Source organism: Hyalella azteca, unplaced genomic scaffold (assembly GCF_000764305.2).
Source record: "Hyalella azteca isolate HAZT.00-mixed unplaced genomic scaffold, Hazt_2.0.2 contig3531, whole genome shotgun sequence".
NCBI classification, from domain to species: domain Eukaryota; kingdom Metazoa; phylum Arthropoda; class Malacostraca; order Amphipoda; family Hyalellidae; genus Hyalella; species Hyalella azteca.
In genome coordinates this window covers 296385-316050 of record NW_025933779.1, presented here as the reverse complement: position 1 = coordinate 316050, position 19666 = coordinate 296385, and the positions used below count along the sequence as shown (strand labels likewise).

General features: G+C 38.3%; 1 protein-coding gene across 1 annotated transcript in view; it reads left to right on the top strand.

Annotated features, from left to right (window-relative positions):
* Positions 1 to 5384: 5384 nt before the first annotated feature.
* LOC108672687 (ras-related protein Rac1) overlaps positions 5385 to 19666 on the top strand; it is a 22574-nt gene continuing 8292 nt past the window's right edge. The window contains exon 1 of the mRNA XM_018160394.2: positions 5385 to 5550. Coding sequence (XP_018015883.1) covers positions 5516 to 5550 — 35 coding nt within the window. The 5' untranslated portion in view covers positions 5385 to 5515. The remainder of the gene's footprint in view (positions 5551 to 19666) is intronic.

Sequence of the window (19666 nt, the reverse complement as noted above, 5' to 3'; positions counted from 1 at the left end):
TGATCTGAGGTCCACGGAGGCACGGACAATGATAATAAGCGCCATGGTGCTCGTCCTCTGTCAGAACTGAGGCCGGGTCAAAATGTAAGAGTAAGTTTACCCTACGAGAAGAAATGGAATGATCGTTCTACATCAATTACTTCGAGGCGAGGGAACTCATCGTCCCTGGTGCGTAACAGAAGATTTTTGCAAGCCCTAATAGATGTCGCTGCCTCTCTGCAGGATAGAATGCAGAATGTTGCTCCTGGTTCGGTGGCTTAGGGAGGAACGCTTATTGAGGAAGGAACGCCGAGGAGCCTTATGGAGAAACGCCAAGGAAGCTGAGCCTTCAGCCTGCAGCTGCGCCTACTTCGCCTCCGGTGGCCGGTGCCTCGTGCAGTTGAGAAGTCCTGTGCGGAGCGGCAGGACAGTTTACGCACCGCCGCAGGGTACGTGTCTCGCCACAAACCCAGAAATTTACTGGAAAGCTGCTCTATTCTTCGTGATTTGGTAAGGTAGTTAGACCGGTAGACAGATTGGGTTTTAGAACTTATATACTTTTTCTAAACATGAGGATGGATATTATACGTTAATTTCAATAATTATCCCTTTTAAAACGTGAAATATAAGCAACATGATTATTAAGATTAACATGATTAATAATCGGCAAGAACAATGAATAGCAAGCTTACAGCATGAGAAGACACAGTTGCAACGAGAGGGTTATGATTGAGAAGTCTTGCGTGAAAAAAGATCTTGGAGTTTGTGTGTTGTGAGCTAAAATTTTATAGGCATATTGAAACGCAAGTTAATACATCCAATAAACTGCTTGGTTTGATCAGACGCTCCTACGAGTACCTAGATATAGAAATGATGAAGCTGTTGTTCACCTCTGTCGTGCGCCCAAACCTAGAGTTTGGAAACGTTGTGTGGTCACCGAGACTTGAAAAGGACAAAAATTTAGTTGAGAGTGTTCAAAGACGCGCAACAAGGATAATCCCAGGATTAAAGGGCAAGTCTTATGAAGAAAGGTTGAAGATTATGAAGCTTCCCAGTCTCCGTTATCGTCGCCTGCGTGGGGACCTCATTGAAGTATACAAGTATACTCATGGTTTGTACAAGGTCCCAGAAGCCTGAGAAGGATTACTAGAATTTGAAACAAGAACCAACACCAGGGGCCACAGCTATAAACTAAAAAAACTGCGGTTCAACTTATCCACACGACAACATTTCTTCTCGCTTCGAGTCACTGACATGTGGAACAGCCTCCCTGAAGATATTGTTAACGCTCCGAGTATGAACGCGTTCAAGAACAGACTAGACAAGGCATGAGCATATGTTTAGTCTTAAAATGCCTCGTACCCTACGGAACAACTGATATCTAGAAGCGATTTTAAATCTACCGTCCGTAAGGCCAGTCTAGTCAAGAAAAGTACAAGAATCGGCGACAGGCCTATCCGGGCCTATTCTTTAATGCCGAAGATACTATACTATAGTATACTATTATTTGATTGGACGCTTAGTTGTGGTTCATTATCGGTAGGGTTTCATCTTTTAAAGGGGAAGAGATGTACCGATGCGTTATATGGAGAAACTACATAAACTGCAGCTGGATTCAGCAACATGACTGAATAAAACAGAAACGAATACCCAGATATAAGCTATTTCTTAGTATAATAAGAAACAGGGAAAATTTAATCTAGAATTTACGATTTGGAAAAGATGCAAATGTAAATTGAAAAATTTGAATTAGAAATTTTGTATAATTATTAGTGGGCATCAGTATGTTCGTCGAAAGAAGTTCAGGTAACAACATTACAACAAGTAATGGGGGGCTTGTGTTATACTTCCATGCGATTATATGAGGGGCTGTATAAATTATCTCAGCATCTCAATAACTTGGTTAAGTTTAAACACCTTTTATATGAGGGCTGTATAAATTATCTCAGCATCTCAATAACTTGGTTAAGTTTAATAACCTTTTCGTCGCGCACCAAACTGATTAACGCGGGACGGCGGCGGGACAACAACGGCGCTGTTATGACGAGTTCTCCCTGCAGCCACCGAGCTGAATATTATGCATGATATTGAACCTCTTTAACCGATATAATATGAAAATCAAGAAATATTGACGAACCTAGAGTTTTTTAATCAAATCTTAAAATTATTTTCATTTGCTGTGAAGGCGGTCGTCAGAAAGTGCGCGTAAAGCAACCCATTAGCGTCAACAATGTGAGAGCTGACGTATTGGTGTAAATTCTGCAGAAGGGCAGTCAATGTCAAATAAGACTTATCTAGCTATTAGGTGTTCGATGATGCACGTGTGTATTGTAGAATTCGCAATGATACGCTTTTGACATTGATTAAATGGGCAATTATATTTTTCATGATATCAAATTGTTTGGTAATCAGGAAATAAATGTATTTTTTCAGAAAATTAAACTCGTAACTATGAAACACGAAACCGTCGTGCATCCTAAGCAGCTTTCGTTTAAACGAAGGCAATTCCACATGAAGAGCAATATCATAATTAGTACTAATTGAAATCAACAGTCTAGCCGTCAAAGTAAGGTTGCGGATAACCCACCCGACCGACTATCAATCAGTAATGGTGGGCTTGCTGCGCTCTACTTCGATACAGTTCTACGACGGGCTGGGCAGGTTACCTCTACCTCTACAACTTCAAAGCTTGATTATGAATGGTGATTTATGAACACCAGTCCGCAGATCGAATATGACTTAGGGGCATCGTTAAATTACGTAATTTTACGTTCACAGCATCTGAGGTTAAGTTTCATATAGCATTGTTCTGTTCCAAAATTTATCGTCCTTCGACGAGTGGCCGTTCGACCGAGGGCTGGTTGGACGCATGGTTGAACTATATAGTACTAGTTCAAACATGGGTTAGGCGCACGGCCTAGATATGATAGTCCAGAAGTGTTGAAGGTTACATTCCGTAAGGCAGGAATCATGATGGTCCATTACATCCAGGGCAGTGGTGATCTTCAGCAGGCGACCCCACATGAACTCCCTTACAACTTTGAAATTATTGATCGCTGAAGAATATTATTGTATATTGACTAAAGAAAATCTACGTATCTGAAAGACCAAATTGAGTTAGGTTGCCAAAAACATATCGGAACTTCTTTATTAAATAACCAGATAACCACAGGGTTGCAAGTTTTGAGGTACATGATAATTATTCATACTAAATCATAACTTGTTCGAATTTGATGATTAGTTCATAGGTAAGATGATAGGTTACAGCATAACTACGAGTATACTTGGACGCCTATTAAGGGGAGCGTCTACCCTAAAATTGAAAATTTTACTTTTTCGGTTTTTATACTAATTTTAAAGCTAATTTAATTTTTATACTAATTTAAAGCAGTGGTACCAACGGTACCACTGCCATCTCTCTACGTTGATTTATGATTTCACGACATTTCATGAAAGGGTGCGGGTGGGGGAGTTCTTTAAGTAATTAGATAGGAACTAATTAGCTGCTGAGCTCTTTAAATATAGTGTCTACTTGAGTTGTGCTGCAGTTACGTGTTTAGTCTCATCTTAAATCTGACATTCTGGCCTATCCAATGGTACCACTACCATCTCTGTACGTCGATTTTTACTTACATGACACTTCATGAAAGGGGGCGGGGGGGGGAGTTCTTCCAGTAATTAGATACGAGATAATTCGCTGTCCACCACTACAAATATAGTGTTTTTGTGAGGTCTGACTCAGTGTGCCTCCGGGCTTTGTAGTGGGAGATGTGCATGTAGTTGCTCTCGTCATCCTTGAGTGGAATCAAGCTCCAGAAACGTTTAGTTTGGTATCTATGCTACATTGAGCGCATATTGTGGTGCACACGGGACTTTGTCGCGCTCTCCTCAACATTCACACTTATTGTCACGGAAAACCTATCTCCTCCTAGAGTTTTGAAGCTACAACAATGAGACATATATCATTCGATTTGCAAATAAAAGATCTACAAAGTTGCGTTTGCGTTTTCTAATTTCTTTATAGTTTGGATTTTATTCAGTAAAAAGTGGGGAAAAAACCGAAAAATTTACGAAAAATGGTCTCACACCCACAAAAATAAAAATAAAAAAAAACGCCAACGCAGTTTTATAGATATGGTCTTTAGTCTTTACGCATCGAATGATATGTCTCGATGTTGTAGCTTGAAAATCCTAGGAGGAGATAGATTTCAAAAGTACCCCCTTTTTTGACCGTTTTCTAAGAATTTCACGTTTTCTTTCACTTTTTTCGAAAAATTCATATGAACAAAATGCGAGTTTTTTCCATTTTGCATATGTGTACCAAGTTTCAGAGTGATCCGTTTGTAAATAGCCGAGATAATTTTTGGGGTAGACGCTCCTCTTTACATAATTTACGAGTATTTATGTCAATCCCCAGATCATTACATTATAATAGAAAAACGTTATCCTAATCAATATTCTCCTGAAATTTGAAATGAAATGTAGTATATGAGCAGCCATTTTCGTGCAAACATGACTAAACGTGTGAGGCAATTGACATGTAGTGAACAATAGTTTAGTTAGGGATACAATCATTTTCTAATACGCCTACTCCACACGTAATGTTCAGTAGTTATGGCTCGGATGTGACTGAATTCTCTTGCTGGTTAGTAATTTCTGGCACCTTTATATCGGAAATATTTTTTGATCCCTGAAATTGCCGTAATGGTGATTGGGTAGAAGAGTCTGTAAAGTACGCAATCCAAGACTTTTTCCCAGGACTTTTCTTTCTCTTCGCGTTAATATAGAAGCCACATGGTCTGTAGAGACTCGGTTTGCGAGTTTCCAATAGCAGACGTACTTCAGAATACGCTGTTCAAATTCTACATTTCCTTTAACATTAGACTCGCACCAAAGTATCGCAATAACGGCCAAAAGTTCAGCGCAGCTGTTATGTCTATGAAAGGAATTTTCTAAAGTGAATCATTTTATATTCATATATATTAACCAACAGTCTGGAGATCGCGGGAAGTTTGTGAAACACGCACGCAGCAGTCATCAACCTGTAATGGCAGGCTTTTTGAATTCTAATTTAGAGCTTTTCAACTTTTTTCAATTTTTTTAGAGTATGACAATCTGTTTAAATAATCTTTGCATTTGATTAGGATCGGGCAATTTATTTCAGTTTCATAATATACATGCAGACTCGCTCATCAATTTACACGCCCCTTTGTTTGCTAAATGAGTCAAATTCAAAACGCTGGAACGATACAAATTGTAACTTATTCAATTTAATGAATAAAATTTATATTCATTTGTATCCAGATGAATCATGCTGAATGGTATGCTTGATATAATGAGGAATTTATATACTTGCTATATTTTGGAACCGATGTTCCCTAAATTTAGCCTTTGGCAACGGATCTGTCATGCCAGTTGCTATCTGGTAGTTGTTGGAAGTAGTTGTGCGGTCGAATCCATATCAAAAGTGATTTCGGTGTTAATTTATTTTGGTGATTTGATATTAATAGTACTTTTCTCAGTTGTTAAATACAAAATGCAGGCAATTAAATGTGTCGTTGTTGGTGACGGGTAAGTAAATACGTATGAATTGCATAAATAAGTTTGAATTGCGCCAATTAATTTTTAGTAGGTTCATGTTTCGTTCAATTCGTTTTGAATCGAAATAACAAAGATAAGAATGACCTTCTGAATATTAAGTAAAATAGACAATTATTTGTTCATTTGAAGGGTGCATGTGCTTCTGCTGATGAGATGCTGGTTTTACTTTTTGGAATACATTTTACCTCTGTCCTCTGCTGTCTGCTCAGTGCTCAGTGCCAAAAGCTATTTGCTCCATACTTATCTGTCTTAGCATAGCCTATGCCTAGGCCTACTAAGCCTACCAATCTACCATAGCCTGTAGGTGCAGGAAGTCAGGAACCTGCCAGGATGGAATTCTTAAAATTAAGGTTCATTTATTATATACAATCTACCTCCACCACTTTTTTTATCCTCTATTTTAGTTAAGATGAAGGGATAAAAATAGGGAGGAATTAGAGTTACACTTGAGAAAATCAAGAATGATAGTTGCAAATAATTGCAATTTGCAATACTTCAAAATTTCAATTAGACTTATTATTAATTCATTAGCAATATGTCTCCAAGTCAAACACAACAAATTAACATTTATGAATCATTAATAAATCACGCCACGGTCGCCACCAATAAGAGTTGAACATAACATGATGCACCAGACCCACTGTGCTGTGCAGAGAGTGGATGAATATTGCAACTTGCAAGATCTTTGGTGACGCTTCAGTAGCAAAATTTACGCCTTCAGAAGATCTTGCCGACACATTTAGATTGAAATTCTTGCATTTAATATATTTGTTAGTCTTTGGCCAACTATTTAAAAAAAAGTAAGGTTTCCGGTAGGGTAAACGCAGTATATTCCGACACATTAAAGACGCATCGAGAAATGAAAAACTATATAAAAAAAAACGTATGCGTTACGTAAGTTCTGTTGCCTTCACATGACTCTCAAAACACTTCACTACGCGTCAGCAACGATGAAACGTCACAAAATGTTGCCATATATATTAAAAAGCCTTTAGAATGGAAACCTACCAAATCCCTATATTCCGTCACTTTGTGTGGCAATATTCAACATGTGGTGAGTCGTATTGTGTCAGCGCTTCAAATTTAACTGATACGTATTGCCGACATCCACGTGTTCGAATTCCGTTTGCTGTGTGAGCTGTATTGGGATACAACAAGGCTTTGAATTAGAACACTAACGAATATTGAACACTACTTAATTACGTTTTAATTAACAGCTATTAGGCTTTATGTCAACTGTCAAATTTGACACATTTTTCGATGATCTCACCACGTGGCATGCATTGTCTCTCTTTGGATACCAATATTTTCTCACTAGATGGCCAAGACCTAGTGTTTTGGCAGTATTTTGACTCGCAAATGCATGACGTCACCATTTCAACCATCAACAAACGCATGGAACTAAAACAAAGCTTAATATAAAGGAAAAGCTGGAGAGGTGACGGAATTACCTACGATGTCGGAATATACCGCGTTTACCCTATGTTGGATGGATGCGGATGCAGTGAAGCTTGTCTGGACTCTGGAAATCAGTTGCGATGAGTTCCTGCCAAAAAATGTAAACATCAAGCTTATGATTACGTACCTAGTTGCAGTGGGTACGCTGCCGGCTGCCCTTGCACCACTAAATTTGTGCACCAATCAACCTTGAAAGGAACGCCTAGCATATTTCTGGATGACCACCAATCAGCCGCGGATTAAGCCATCCGTCGGTAACCAGCCCGTGACATCATCTTGCTTTAAATATTAGGAGCTTTATGCCACCACATTCTGAAGCAAATAGCCCAGAGAGTAATCAGTAATGGTTATGCACCACTGAACGTTGCATCGAATCATCACTTCATACCCTGACTTTAGCTTGAACTGTAACTTACGGACAATAGACTGCGACCAACCAGCCCAGGTTGCCAGTGGAACTGCATGCATCCTGCCGTGCACCACCAGACCATCACTTTTAGCTCAACATCTGGGGTTAGGTTTCAGAAGGCATAGTTCTGTTCCAAACTCTATCGTCTGCCAGCGAGTGACTTCCGCAGCTTTGCTAAATTACGTAACTTTTAGCTCACTGCATCTGGGGTTAGGTTCCAGATAGCATAGTTCTGTTCCAAAATTTATTGTCGTACGACGCATGGCTGTTTGACCGTGGGCTGATTTGACACTCGGGACAGATACGGACGGCTCCGATGCACTCTGTCCGTTTGATGTGAAATTTTTTCGCGTGTTGGCAGACAACGCTGGGCTTTGGACGCCAGGCTTATTTTCCTGTGGGCTGATTGATCTAATTCAATGGATGTGATCTGTCTGGTGGCATGCGGCTGATAATGTTACAGTCAAGGTGTGTTGTAGGCTACGTTCTTCAGGGACGGGATCATGATAGTCCATTCGAAGCACGGCACTGGTGGTCTCTGACAGGCGTTCCGTTGCGGTCACATTAGAGCAGTCAGACTGCATTATCACTTGTTCAGTTGATACTTGCTGTACAATCAGACTGTTTTTAGGGTAGAATTAGTTATTTGGGGTAACATGTGCATGCAACCTTGTAAATAAGATCGTGGCTTGCAAATAGTTTTTCATTACTCAGCGGAAATGGCTTTTTATTAAAAATTACCCGGCAACGCATCTTGAAATAACCCAGCAACGCTTAGGACTTAATACCCATATATTGGCGACGCTGCATCCACCATCTGCACCCTGGTGCACCACAAATGCAGGATTAGAATTTTCCTACTTTTTTCTGAAATCTCGCAGCTACAATGTGACAAATTTTCAATACAATTGGAATCTTGCAGCCCAATCATGCACTTTTGTTTACAATTAGATAGGAGGTAATTCATCTGGCGGAAATCTCACGGTTCTGGAAATGGCGGGAAGCTGTAGCTGCAGCCCTAAATGTAGATGTTTTTCACTCTTGCCGCAAAGCTATTTTGTGGGAGCAAAATATCATATGCATTCACTCAGTGAAAGCTAACAAGCAAATGCATTTGACAGTTGTCAATGGCACTTTTGGAAGGTTGGCAGCAATAAGCAGTAACATTAGTGTATTATGGTATGTGGTATGTAAGTACTATGGTATGTAAGTACTGTAAAGGTTTTAATATTTACCATAAGTAGGATGGTAGTTTCATAAATGTATTTAGGAACAGATTCTAAAATAGAAGCGACATTTCCATTCCTATATATAAATGGGATTAATAAACTCCTATCAAATCCATTCATTATCATTCAATTTGGTATGTATGAATGACAATTTTACTTTTGTTCCCATGATGCTCATTTTTACAAGCTGCAGCTGTAGAATTAAATTATATTTGAAAAATGAATTAAAATTAATTTTTTTAATTTAATTTAATTATTTAATATACGCCAGATGGTTACATGCTGTAGAATTGAATTCTATTAAAAAATGTTAAATTATAAATTTTAATAAAAATTTTATACCTATTAAAAATTTATTTTTATAAAATTAAATTTAATAATTTGATACACCTCATGAAACATGCAACATGTTTTATATTATGCAATAATTGCTGCTTCTAAACAACAAACATTTTCCAAAAAGATATGAGACATTTGGAAACTTGTGATGCAAGACAAAATCATTCAGCATCTGAAGTGAAGTTATTTAGACAAAATCAACAAAAATAGGGCAAAAACATGAAAAAATTCTTACTTGGACGCATATCAACATGTGTTAAAATTTTGAACAACTTTCCAGCATTTAAATCTCAGTGTGGAATGTCGATCAAATCTTTACTGCAAAATCAAAGGTGTGGGACATGCTCTTGTCATATGTTAACATGATGGCCCAATGTGCCATATGCTGTGAAAGATTTGCGGCTTATCACATCATTTTGTAGGGTTTTAAAAACTTTTTTGGGGTATTGGTAAAATTGCAAGAATTTTCTTCAGAGGTTGACTTAAATTTTTTTAGTTTAGAACATATTCATTGCAAAAATTTGTCAGCCACAGATAAACAACCAGTGAATATAATCGAGCATTTGACCCTGTATCTTAAAACATGATCTTCAACCAAATTTGCAGTGTTGCTTGTTTTTTCCTAATCAAAAATCACAAATCCATTAACATAATTGTTTTGAAAGTAAAGCACTGGTATGGCCCAGCATAGGTTGAGGATGCCAACTTCATTGCCCTTAGGATGCTGAATTACAATTGAGGTGAACTGCGGTCACCAGTTATTCTTCTCCATAGATTGCGATTTACATTCTATTTGGCTGATGGGCAATGATTGGCACAGATGTATGCGCATTACGATTGTTAGGGTCAATGCACAATGATTGGCATGGACAAACAAGCATTACAACTATAATTGCAGCTGACGTGGGAAGATTGCTGTGGAAATTATGATTGTTATGGCCAGCATGCGATAATTGGCATGTACATTGGCTACAAGTGACATAGAAGCAATGAAAACATGCGGGAGATGCATGCAATGGTGGCATTCTTGATTGCTCAATTCACAGTTTATGATTGCAATCATGGATGCCAATTTAAGGTCCAGATGGCTGAGGGAGAGCTTGAAAAGTCTCAGATATCTTGAGCTGAAAGCCTCAGTTTCCAGCCATGTGTTCACAAATGACCGTATACCATGCTAGCTGCTGGGCAATGAATGCTTATGTCCATACTTGCAGAAAAAATGACAATTGGGTTTTCTTTCAGATTTCATGAAGGAGCTGAAAGTTTGAACCTGCCAGTCAAATATTGGGTTGTCCAAGTAAATAAGATAAATGACAATGTTTTCTCCTCTTTAGAGAATCATTTTGGTAATGGCTGAAAAGCCAAATGTATGGATGCAGAAATATCAATTCATATAATCAATTACTCAAATTATGAATTCTTTACAACACTCCCTTATTCTTCACAACATTCCCTTTTTACATGTATCTGAAAAATAGGTACAATTTTTATTAAAAACTTTAGTTACCAGTTTGAAAGATTAATAATAATTAGGCATATTGCTAATATGAAATATATTGTTTGGATGTTTGAACTGATTATAATTGTTTGCTAGAAGTTGAAATAAATATTTTATTAGTGACATGGAAAAATTTATTTGGAAAAATGTTCAATGAAGTGGCATCATTTTGCAGTCATAAATTTCAAATGAAAGATTTTGAAGGCAATGCCCAAAGATTTTAAAAGATCTTCCAAATCAACATTTCTCTAAATTCATTAGGAAGCTAAATAATCAACCTATGAATCATATATGTCTGGCTGTCAAGATTTTGTTGGTCAAATTAACTAATCAAATGATAAGTTGAATGTAATCAAGTTTGATCAAATTAAAAGCAAGTAGAAATGATCCAATCATCCTACACTGTCATACCAGAACTCTTGATCCCGCATTAAACAGAATACAATGGCATATATGAGGTGCTAAACTATTGATTAACATACATATACATGAACTTGCACTAATATAAAATTAATTTATCCTTATTTTGTTGAAAGAAATGCATTTAGTAAAGTTTATACATAATTGTTAACAATGGAATGTAAAATGGTTTTTGGACATGAATTACATCGTGTATGTAGCCCAATCAAAATTAAGAATATTCTTTAAATATATCAACAAAAAAGGGAAATATCAAAACTTCAAAGAGATAAAATAGGTATTTAATGGAACAATAAACTTCTTACATGGAATATTGTTTTAATATATTTCTTGGAAGAATTTTGGTGGTGAAAATTCAAGGTAGTGGTCCATTTCTGTCTGTTTAATCAAGCTTAATGGCATAAATAATATTTGTTTCTATTTCTGACCATTGCTTTGTGCCTTGCGGTGAATATAATTTCTTGATAAATTTTAATTCTACTAATTGGCTGTTATTTATTAATTAATTTCAACTTCTACTGAGTATTTTGGTTCAGAACTTGCATGTATAAATGATCAAGAAATGGAATGAGTTCATCGTAGTACCTATCTTCTTAGCACTGCAGATGAAAAAAATCACTTTTTCATCTGCAGTGTCTAATTTGAACTTCCCTAGCGAGTGTCGTCATTTGGTGATTTGTTGATGTAACTGCTATTTATATATATTGTTCATGTCAGTGGCTCGCAGACATCAGGTTGTTGAAATGATTATTGGGGCTGTATTCCATGTTAGCTTGGCCTCCTTGGCACAGGCCTCCTCTTTGCCTGTGGTTCAACACTTCAGAAGTTCAGAGGCTCTCAGGAATACTGGAATTTCATCAACCCAGCCAACTATGTACATGTACCATGTACATGTACATAGTTGGTACATAGATGTACATGGTACATAGATGTACCATGGTACTACATGGATATCAGCCAAATGTACATGGTACATAGATGTACCATGGGTATCAGCCAAAAGACATCAGGGTTGCAAGATGGGCCTTTTTCTGGCCAAGTGGGATGATTGGGGCCTTTTTTCAGACAAAAATATGTGCTGGCCTTGAGCTCATTGTAGCTCTCAATAGATAAAAAATTGAATTGTGTCCTTGAAAATTACAAATTAAATAATAAAAATTTTATTTGCAGCCACTTCTGCTTTTTTTCATGTGTATTTTGCTGTTTTCTCTTGCTTCTTTTTGGCAGCCTTGAATGAGATCACAAATCTAGTGAGAGACTTGAGGCAATTTTATCAATAAGCATGTTAAATTAAAGTTCACATGTATTTATATTAACTGCTAGGCAGACGTACAGAATACGGTGGTAGGTAGTTGTGTTAGCAACCGAATTGTCTATATAGCAACCGAATTGTCCATGTAGGTTAGAGAGTTAGCAACCGACTTGTCTGATTGAAGTGTGGTCGGTTGTTGTCCATATAGGTTAGAAAGAGAATGAATTCATCCCAAAGAAATGAAGTATCGACTCTGGTACATTTTATGACCGATTTATCATGATTTTGTGTCATTTTTCATTTTTGTGTGGATTCAAGAGCTGATAATGGACACAAGATTCGAAAACTTTTTGATTTCTTTTTCCATGCTTTGATGTTAAACTTAAATCTAACAAACTATTATTCATCATAACTTATTTAACGCCGATAAATTTGCTATATGATTATTGGTCAAGACCTGGGCAGTGGGCAAGATCAGCCCGCCGCTGCGTCCGAGCTCTTCAAGCGCTTTCATAATAACTGCTTACACATCGTCTTTTAATTTTCATGTTGTGCTGAATGATATAATTGGTAATTGTTGACGCCGCTTATTAATGTATTAATGGGGACGGAATTTTCGAATGCATCTCTCAGTGATCCTGTGTTCTAGCTTGAACTGGACTGGAGTTTCTCTCATCGCTTAATTCTAGAATGGCCGACAAAAGTGAATGTTTGTTTTATTTTGTAAACCTGGGGCCGGATTATCAGAGCTTCGTAACTTTTTGTACTTACGACAAAAAAGTTCTGTGGTACGTAAATACACCCTAATTTTGGCATTATCAAAACTTTCGTACGCATGTCTTAGCTAAAAGCCTGAATTTTTTTCCCGCGCCCATTTTTCTCGCGCATGCAAATGTTTTTATAATACCACCGCTAGTATTACGTTGTCATAGCAACGCCACTCGTAAGTCGATTTTGCGTACTTACGAAGTTTTGATAATACGGCCCCTGAAGCACTGAAAAAGCGTTCTGATAAGGCTCCAGCAGTCCGGTTGTACTCCTAGATTTCATGGCATTTTAGAGTCTGCTTGTTGCTGTCACATGTTCTGGACTCAGGAGTATAATGCTTCGTACTATAGGCAGTTTAGAAGAAAATATTTGCACTAGAGGATTCAAGAGGTAGCGGCCAGCATAACACTTTCTTTCTGAGTTGTATTGTAGTGTCGGTGGTGAAGATTAGGCCCAGTCTGACCTGACGATTCTTGATGTGATCATGGCTTGTTCACAGGTGGCCTAAAACTGGTCATTTAACCAGATCTGCATAAAGCGATTTGGATGCTAAAAACGTACTGCTTTTCTACCATACATACAGGACGGCAGGCACTTCTAATCCTAACATATATATGTTGCGCTATCATTATCTCTTCTTCCTTATTTTTTACTCGTGGGCTCGACCACGTCATCAGGAAGGCCATTCCATACGTCTATGACTCGAAATCCTGTGTCATGGTTGCATTGCACAGAAGTTTTTGAGTTCGTGAATATGTTCCCTTGAGTTTATTCTGGTTTCGCACTCTGGTTGTCCCACCAGAATCACGTATAAATGAGTACTATTCATGAATACTCCGACGAGGTCTCTTCAAAGACGTCGATGGCACAGACTTGAAAGCGCTATAACCTCAAAGCTTTCTTCATAATACATTATATACTTGCTTTTTATTCCTGCAGTTATCCTTGTCTTCGCACATTCTGGACTAATTATTTGTAGTTTTAAAATTTCGATGACAATGCAACGTTTACAAGCTGTCCAGGGCAACAATGGGCAATCTTGTGCATTCTGTATCGTTATGTTAACGCCGATTCTGCCCAATAAATTTAATTGTTTTCAATATGTTAACAAAATATTTGAATCCTTGTTTATCTGCATTCCCAAATCTTTTGACTGCAGTTTTCCCGCACAACTTTAACGTGGTTTCCATGTCTCCTCATATAAGTTTGCTGATTATTATTACAGTAAAATTTCTTGGGAATAGAACTATGGCATTTATACCACATAGATGGTTATACCCTTTACAAAGATGTTGCAAATTTACTTCAAAGGGTACCACAATTGCAGTCACGTTCAAAATCAAGACGATCTGGCTGATGTACGCGTTACTTGCCTTATATTGCCCTGTGAAATTATTGTGCTTCTCGTGTGAAATTATTGTGCTTGCTCTGTGAAATTATTGTGCTTGCTCTGTGAAATTATTGTGTTTCTCCTTATCGCGTCTCGTGTGCGTGACTCTCTATTAGCACTGCCTGAAGTATGTGTGCAAGGCGTAGCCCAGCTGTGAACGATGCTATGGGGAAGTCAAGTAAATGAACGCCGTCTGAAGTGTTCTCTGAGGCGTGCTTGTGCTCTTTGGGCTTCCGTGTGTTGCAAGGATCAACTTCTCGAACTGGTGCATGAGAGACCTCGTATTAATGTTTGGGCCGCCTGGGAGTGATGCATCAAGAATGAATCGTATACTTTTGAATATTATTGATTCTTCCATCATTCTGTGGCTTATATATACAGTGGGGGGAAATAAATATTCGTACACTTGAAAAATCGTATTTTAATGTATGTAAGTACACAAAGTTAACAGGAAAAGTGATTTAAATTATGTATAGAGACGCATAGTTTTCAAAAATACTATCAAAAGAAATTAAATCTCGATGCAACAAAAAACAATGCAACATGTTCACTTCTTCGGGTGAAAAAAGTATTCGTACAAAACAATAAATCCGCATTATTTTAATTTAATACTTGGTTGAATACCCTTTATTCAGCTCAACAGATACCAGTCTATTTCTATACGTCTCGACCAATGATTTGCAGATGCTGACTGGTATTTTATACCATTCTTCTTGGCACACCACCTTAAGATTCTCAATGTTTGTTGGAGACCTTTTTGTTGATTTTTTCCAAAGTTGAGTACCTATTCCCTCGAAAAATTTTCACTGATGTTGATTTTTTCCAAAGTTGAGTACCTATTCCCTCGAAAAATTTTCACTTATGTTGATCTTTTCCAAAGTTGAGTACCTAAGACTTGTTTCAAAACTATGCACTTTTTTCCCGCAAATCCATACAGGACATCGACTTATTCAAATTTAATTTTACTGTTTTGGTTTTTAAAACTATTGACGGAAAGGTGCTTATAGTTTTTATATCTACTCGAGTGGCCGGTGAATTTTTCTAGTGTTTCTCCTTCATGCTCATGGTTCATATTTGGTTGAGATGTCCCCGCCTAATTTTGGGAATTATTTAATGGTTGTTGAAACAAGATGGAGCATATATTTTATACGAGGGAACAATCTTTGTATGCCAGTGTGATAACCGCTTTTGTGTTACTAGTCGTGGAATTAATGACGTCCGTGGCCTCACATTTTATCAGTAAATTACGTCATCTCGAACCAGCCACTTGAACATGCACTTGTTGAAGCGCGTGATACGATCGTCAAGCTACACTGACGGCATGAATGGCTAATTGTTTCCGTATTTTAGAGTTTTGAGGAAGTTTTGTCAAAGCCTAGTTTTGCATTACAAGTCTCGAATTTTAAATAATTTTTCATAATATTTTTTGTGTCCGGTACAAAACGTATCGACAACTACGGTTGATGTACGAGTTCGTAGCGTGCACGGTATACTGTGTGTAATTTCCTCTTGTCTTCACACGAAAACTATTTAAAGTTTCATTGATAATCTATATTCAATGCCTAGACATTCATGCACGTGTGGTACGAACGTACGTAACGCTATGCTATGGCCTTGTCACCCTGCGCACATCTGCGGACACTTGTCCTCGTCTATGCCGCTCGTTCTCGCGTGTCATACAATTGCCATATCCTGACCTACCAGCAAAAAATATACTGCTTCTAACTTCCTTACACATGGCTAACATCAACAATAGTTAAAATATTCTGCGGATAGTATCATAGTAAATATACTTCTAAAACAATATCACTGAACAGTTGTAGACGAGTGCCTGTGATGGGTTGATTTTAAACTTGTCAATATGACGTCAGAAGATTCCTTTAATAACGGAGACAATTATGCAATATTTCCTGATGCACCTGAAATGCGCCCCAGGTAGCTTTCTCCTGAACCTAACACTTGAGTGTTGACGTTAAATCTTGTTCTTATGAAGAAACTCTATTCGAAGTTTCTCTAACGTTTATGAATCTAGATTATCAATTCAATTTTAAATAGTCGCCCTAGTATAATTTTTTCCCTAATCGCATGTAAACTATTTTTTATATTGGGTGGAGCTTGATTTGAAGCTTTCCGTGCCATTACATGGCAATAATGTTTGTTCAGTTTTATACGATTGATACAACACAGCAAATTGTCAAAGTCTTATTGGTTTTTGCTGCATGTGTTTGCTGGGTGCAAGTGACTGAGAAAGAGGCTGGTACATGAGTCAGAGATGAATCAACATATGAACGATGTCTCGCCAAGCACCAGGAGTTGGTTGGTACGAGTGAGAGCTCCATGCGGGGGGTAGCTTGTTAACTAATCTTGTGCAGCAGTCCCTCCTCTGACGCTTCTCCCTCTCTCTCCTCTACCATGTTCCATTGTATGTCCATCTCCCTCACTCTCCTCTACCATGTTCCTCACTCTCCTCTACCATGTTCCTCACTCTCCTCTGCCATGTTCCAATTCCATTGTATGGAATTTGCTGTGCGCATCTAGAAACTTTTACTTGATGCTATTGGGAAAAGTGTGTTTAAAGAGTAAGTGAATTTTGTGCCATCGATTTATGTACCCGTATTTTGATATTTTAATGGGCATTTCTGTGATAAAAGAGCGACCCATGAATGTTATCTCGTGGCCGACAAACGCAAGTTTCTCGTATCGCAGATCACTCCTGATCAGTTTGAAATCAGATTATAAGGATTCAGTAAGACAACACTATTTCTTTATCTGTCATAAAACGTTCAATTTATGGCCCTTATAACCGTAATAAATTTGTTTTGATAAGAAAATTATGTCTGCTAAATTTTATACTAGAATCTCATTTATTCATCAAAAAATTGCGACTGAACACCATGCTATTCGTTTTGTTGTAGATGATTTAGCTAGCTAGTGTAGATAAGCAAGCTTCACGAATGGTTATTGCGAGCAATCATCAATAAATTACAACTGTCCCATTTATCAGATGTCCATGGATTGATATGTTGTATTCTAGGCCTTGTGCTTGTCCATATCCACGGTCCATTAACTGCATGCACATAAATTCATCTGAACGCAGAAGCCCTGATGAAAATTTACGCCGTCATCACCTACGGCCTCTTGCCCATCTTCACTAATATAAATGTAAACTTGCTCACCAGCGGCCGGCCGCCACTAATTCGCTCCTAAATTATTATAGCATGGACGCCGCAGCAGCTTCTGGCCATTGAAAAGCACCAATTTCCTGTATCGGTGAATAAAAATTCAGTCACAAATCTTTTATGACAACAACGAGCCTTTAAACGACGGGTCGAATTAGAGTGGAACTCACATTATCTTCATTTCTCGAATTCCCCGTTTCATCAATTAACTCCTGTTGGGAACACCATCGTTGTTTATACCGACAAATTTTTATCTCTTCCTGTCCGCGTATTGGTCGTACATGCTAGCATGAAAAGCGCCGTATATGCAGGAAATTGAATATCTTTGCGTTATTTATTTGTACTGATCTTGCCTTTTCCCTACTGATCTGAATATGATGAATACTTCAGTGAATTATTTCGCGTTATTTGAATGGATACAATCATCGACTAAAGGATTAGAGGCTTTGAACCACTGTGATGGCGCAGGCAATGGCTGCAGTCAGGGTTCTGGCAAATTATATTAAGAGCTTTAGACTCTAAGCTTAATTCCGTCAATTGGGCCCTTTGACGCTTGAAATGTTAGCTTCTTTCTTATTTAATGCGGCAATAAAAGGGCACAATAAAAGGGCAGCCTTGGTGGACTCGGTGCTCTCTCGTCAACGTCTGAGATGCGTTCATAACGCCTGCGTCAGCAGCCCGGCGGCCATGGTCATTCCGAGAAACGTCAGCTTTGCCCAGAAGTGTCACCAGCTAATGAGATTCAAGTGTTGACGCTCATTTACCTGTAGCTTGGGTAAACAGCTCTGCGATCACGATGAATCAGGGTGAGGAAATGAGTACATCAAAGCTTGTTTATCAGATATGAGTCATCGCCTGCATCAACATCATGGAGAGGATGACACGAGTGTGGGGGCAATCGTTTTACCATCGAGTGTTTCATACCATTTCAATATGTTCTAATGCAGAAACATTTGAGTTAATTTATAAAATTTTCAGCGTTAATGCACGAGCGAGGGTTTTAATGCAGACAAATAAGCGAGTAAAGACAAAATTTGTAAATGGTTATTGGACATTTTTAATTGGATATGGTATCAACTTAAGGTGAAAAATGTAAAAACCTCCATTCTGGGCATTTTTCCCAACACTAGTCTTCTCGTATTTCAATTTTCTTTGCCTTAATTTCTTGTCTGCTTGAGACGCGTCTGTTTGTTTGCATTGCTAGAAAGACAACGCTCAAGTAGCAGGACGTACTTTTACCAACATGATGAAACTACAAGCAGACGTCACGTATTTTGCGGAGGTCAGGCACAGTGTTCGAGCGTCATTGCCGACACTACCTTAATTTGACAGCACTTGTCCTCAGTCCGCTGGCATGCGCATAAGCGCTGCGTGACGCAGTTCATACCACAACTGTCGTTTGACTGCACGTTGTCCTCTTCCCGTTCGTATGCACACAAGTTAGTTACATGTGGCGTAGGTCTAGGCAATTTATGCCTCGATAGTTTTAGGCACGCGCGTACTTCCTTGGTAATATCCCGCATTATTCTCCGGCTAACTTGTGATAACCCAGTTTGGCAGCTCATGCTTTTGGCTCTAAAAATTAGTTCATCGATGTGATGAGTTGGAGCTCATCTACAAAAATAATTAGTTTCAGAAATGAATCGTTCAGCGCATTGCTAGCTTTCAATTTAAAGGCAGTAAGACGTTTGCGTGTTTTTGGTGCTTAACATTGAAAAATAATTGCCAGTTTAATGGCACTTATTATTAAGCTGAAAAAATTCATCCGCGACGCAAGCTTGTGTGAAGGAGTGGGCGGTGTTAGTGTGGGCTTATATTCCAAGCCAGTGTTTCTGCAGTGAAATCTCGCCCGCGCCCCCGCAACCATTTATCCCGTTGCAACTTGAACACTTACTCGTGCTGTAAGGATACCTTGAACACTTACCTTCTTTGTCAATGGAAATGTAACGCGACAAATTGAAACTTGCATTTAATTTGGTACGGGAAATTACATTGCACTCTTAGGCTATCGTACCTGCTTTCATGTGCGCATGTGCAAGTAAGCATCTGTTCCAGCATTAAACATAAACTGTCACTGAACATACTTCTCTCACATTTCTGGTCTGTGAAGTAGAGCTATATGCAGGCATGCATATATGCAGGCA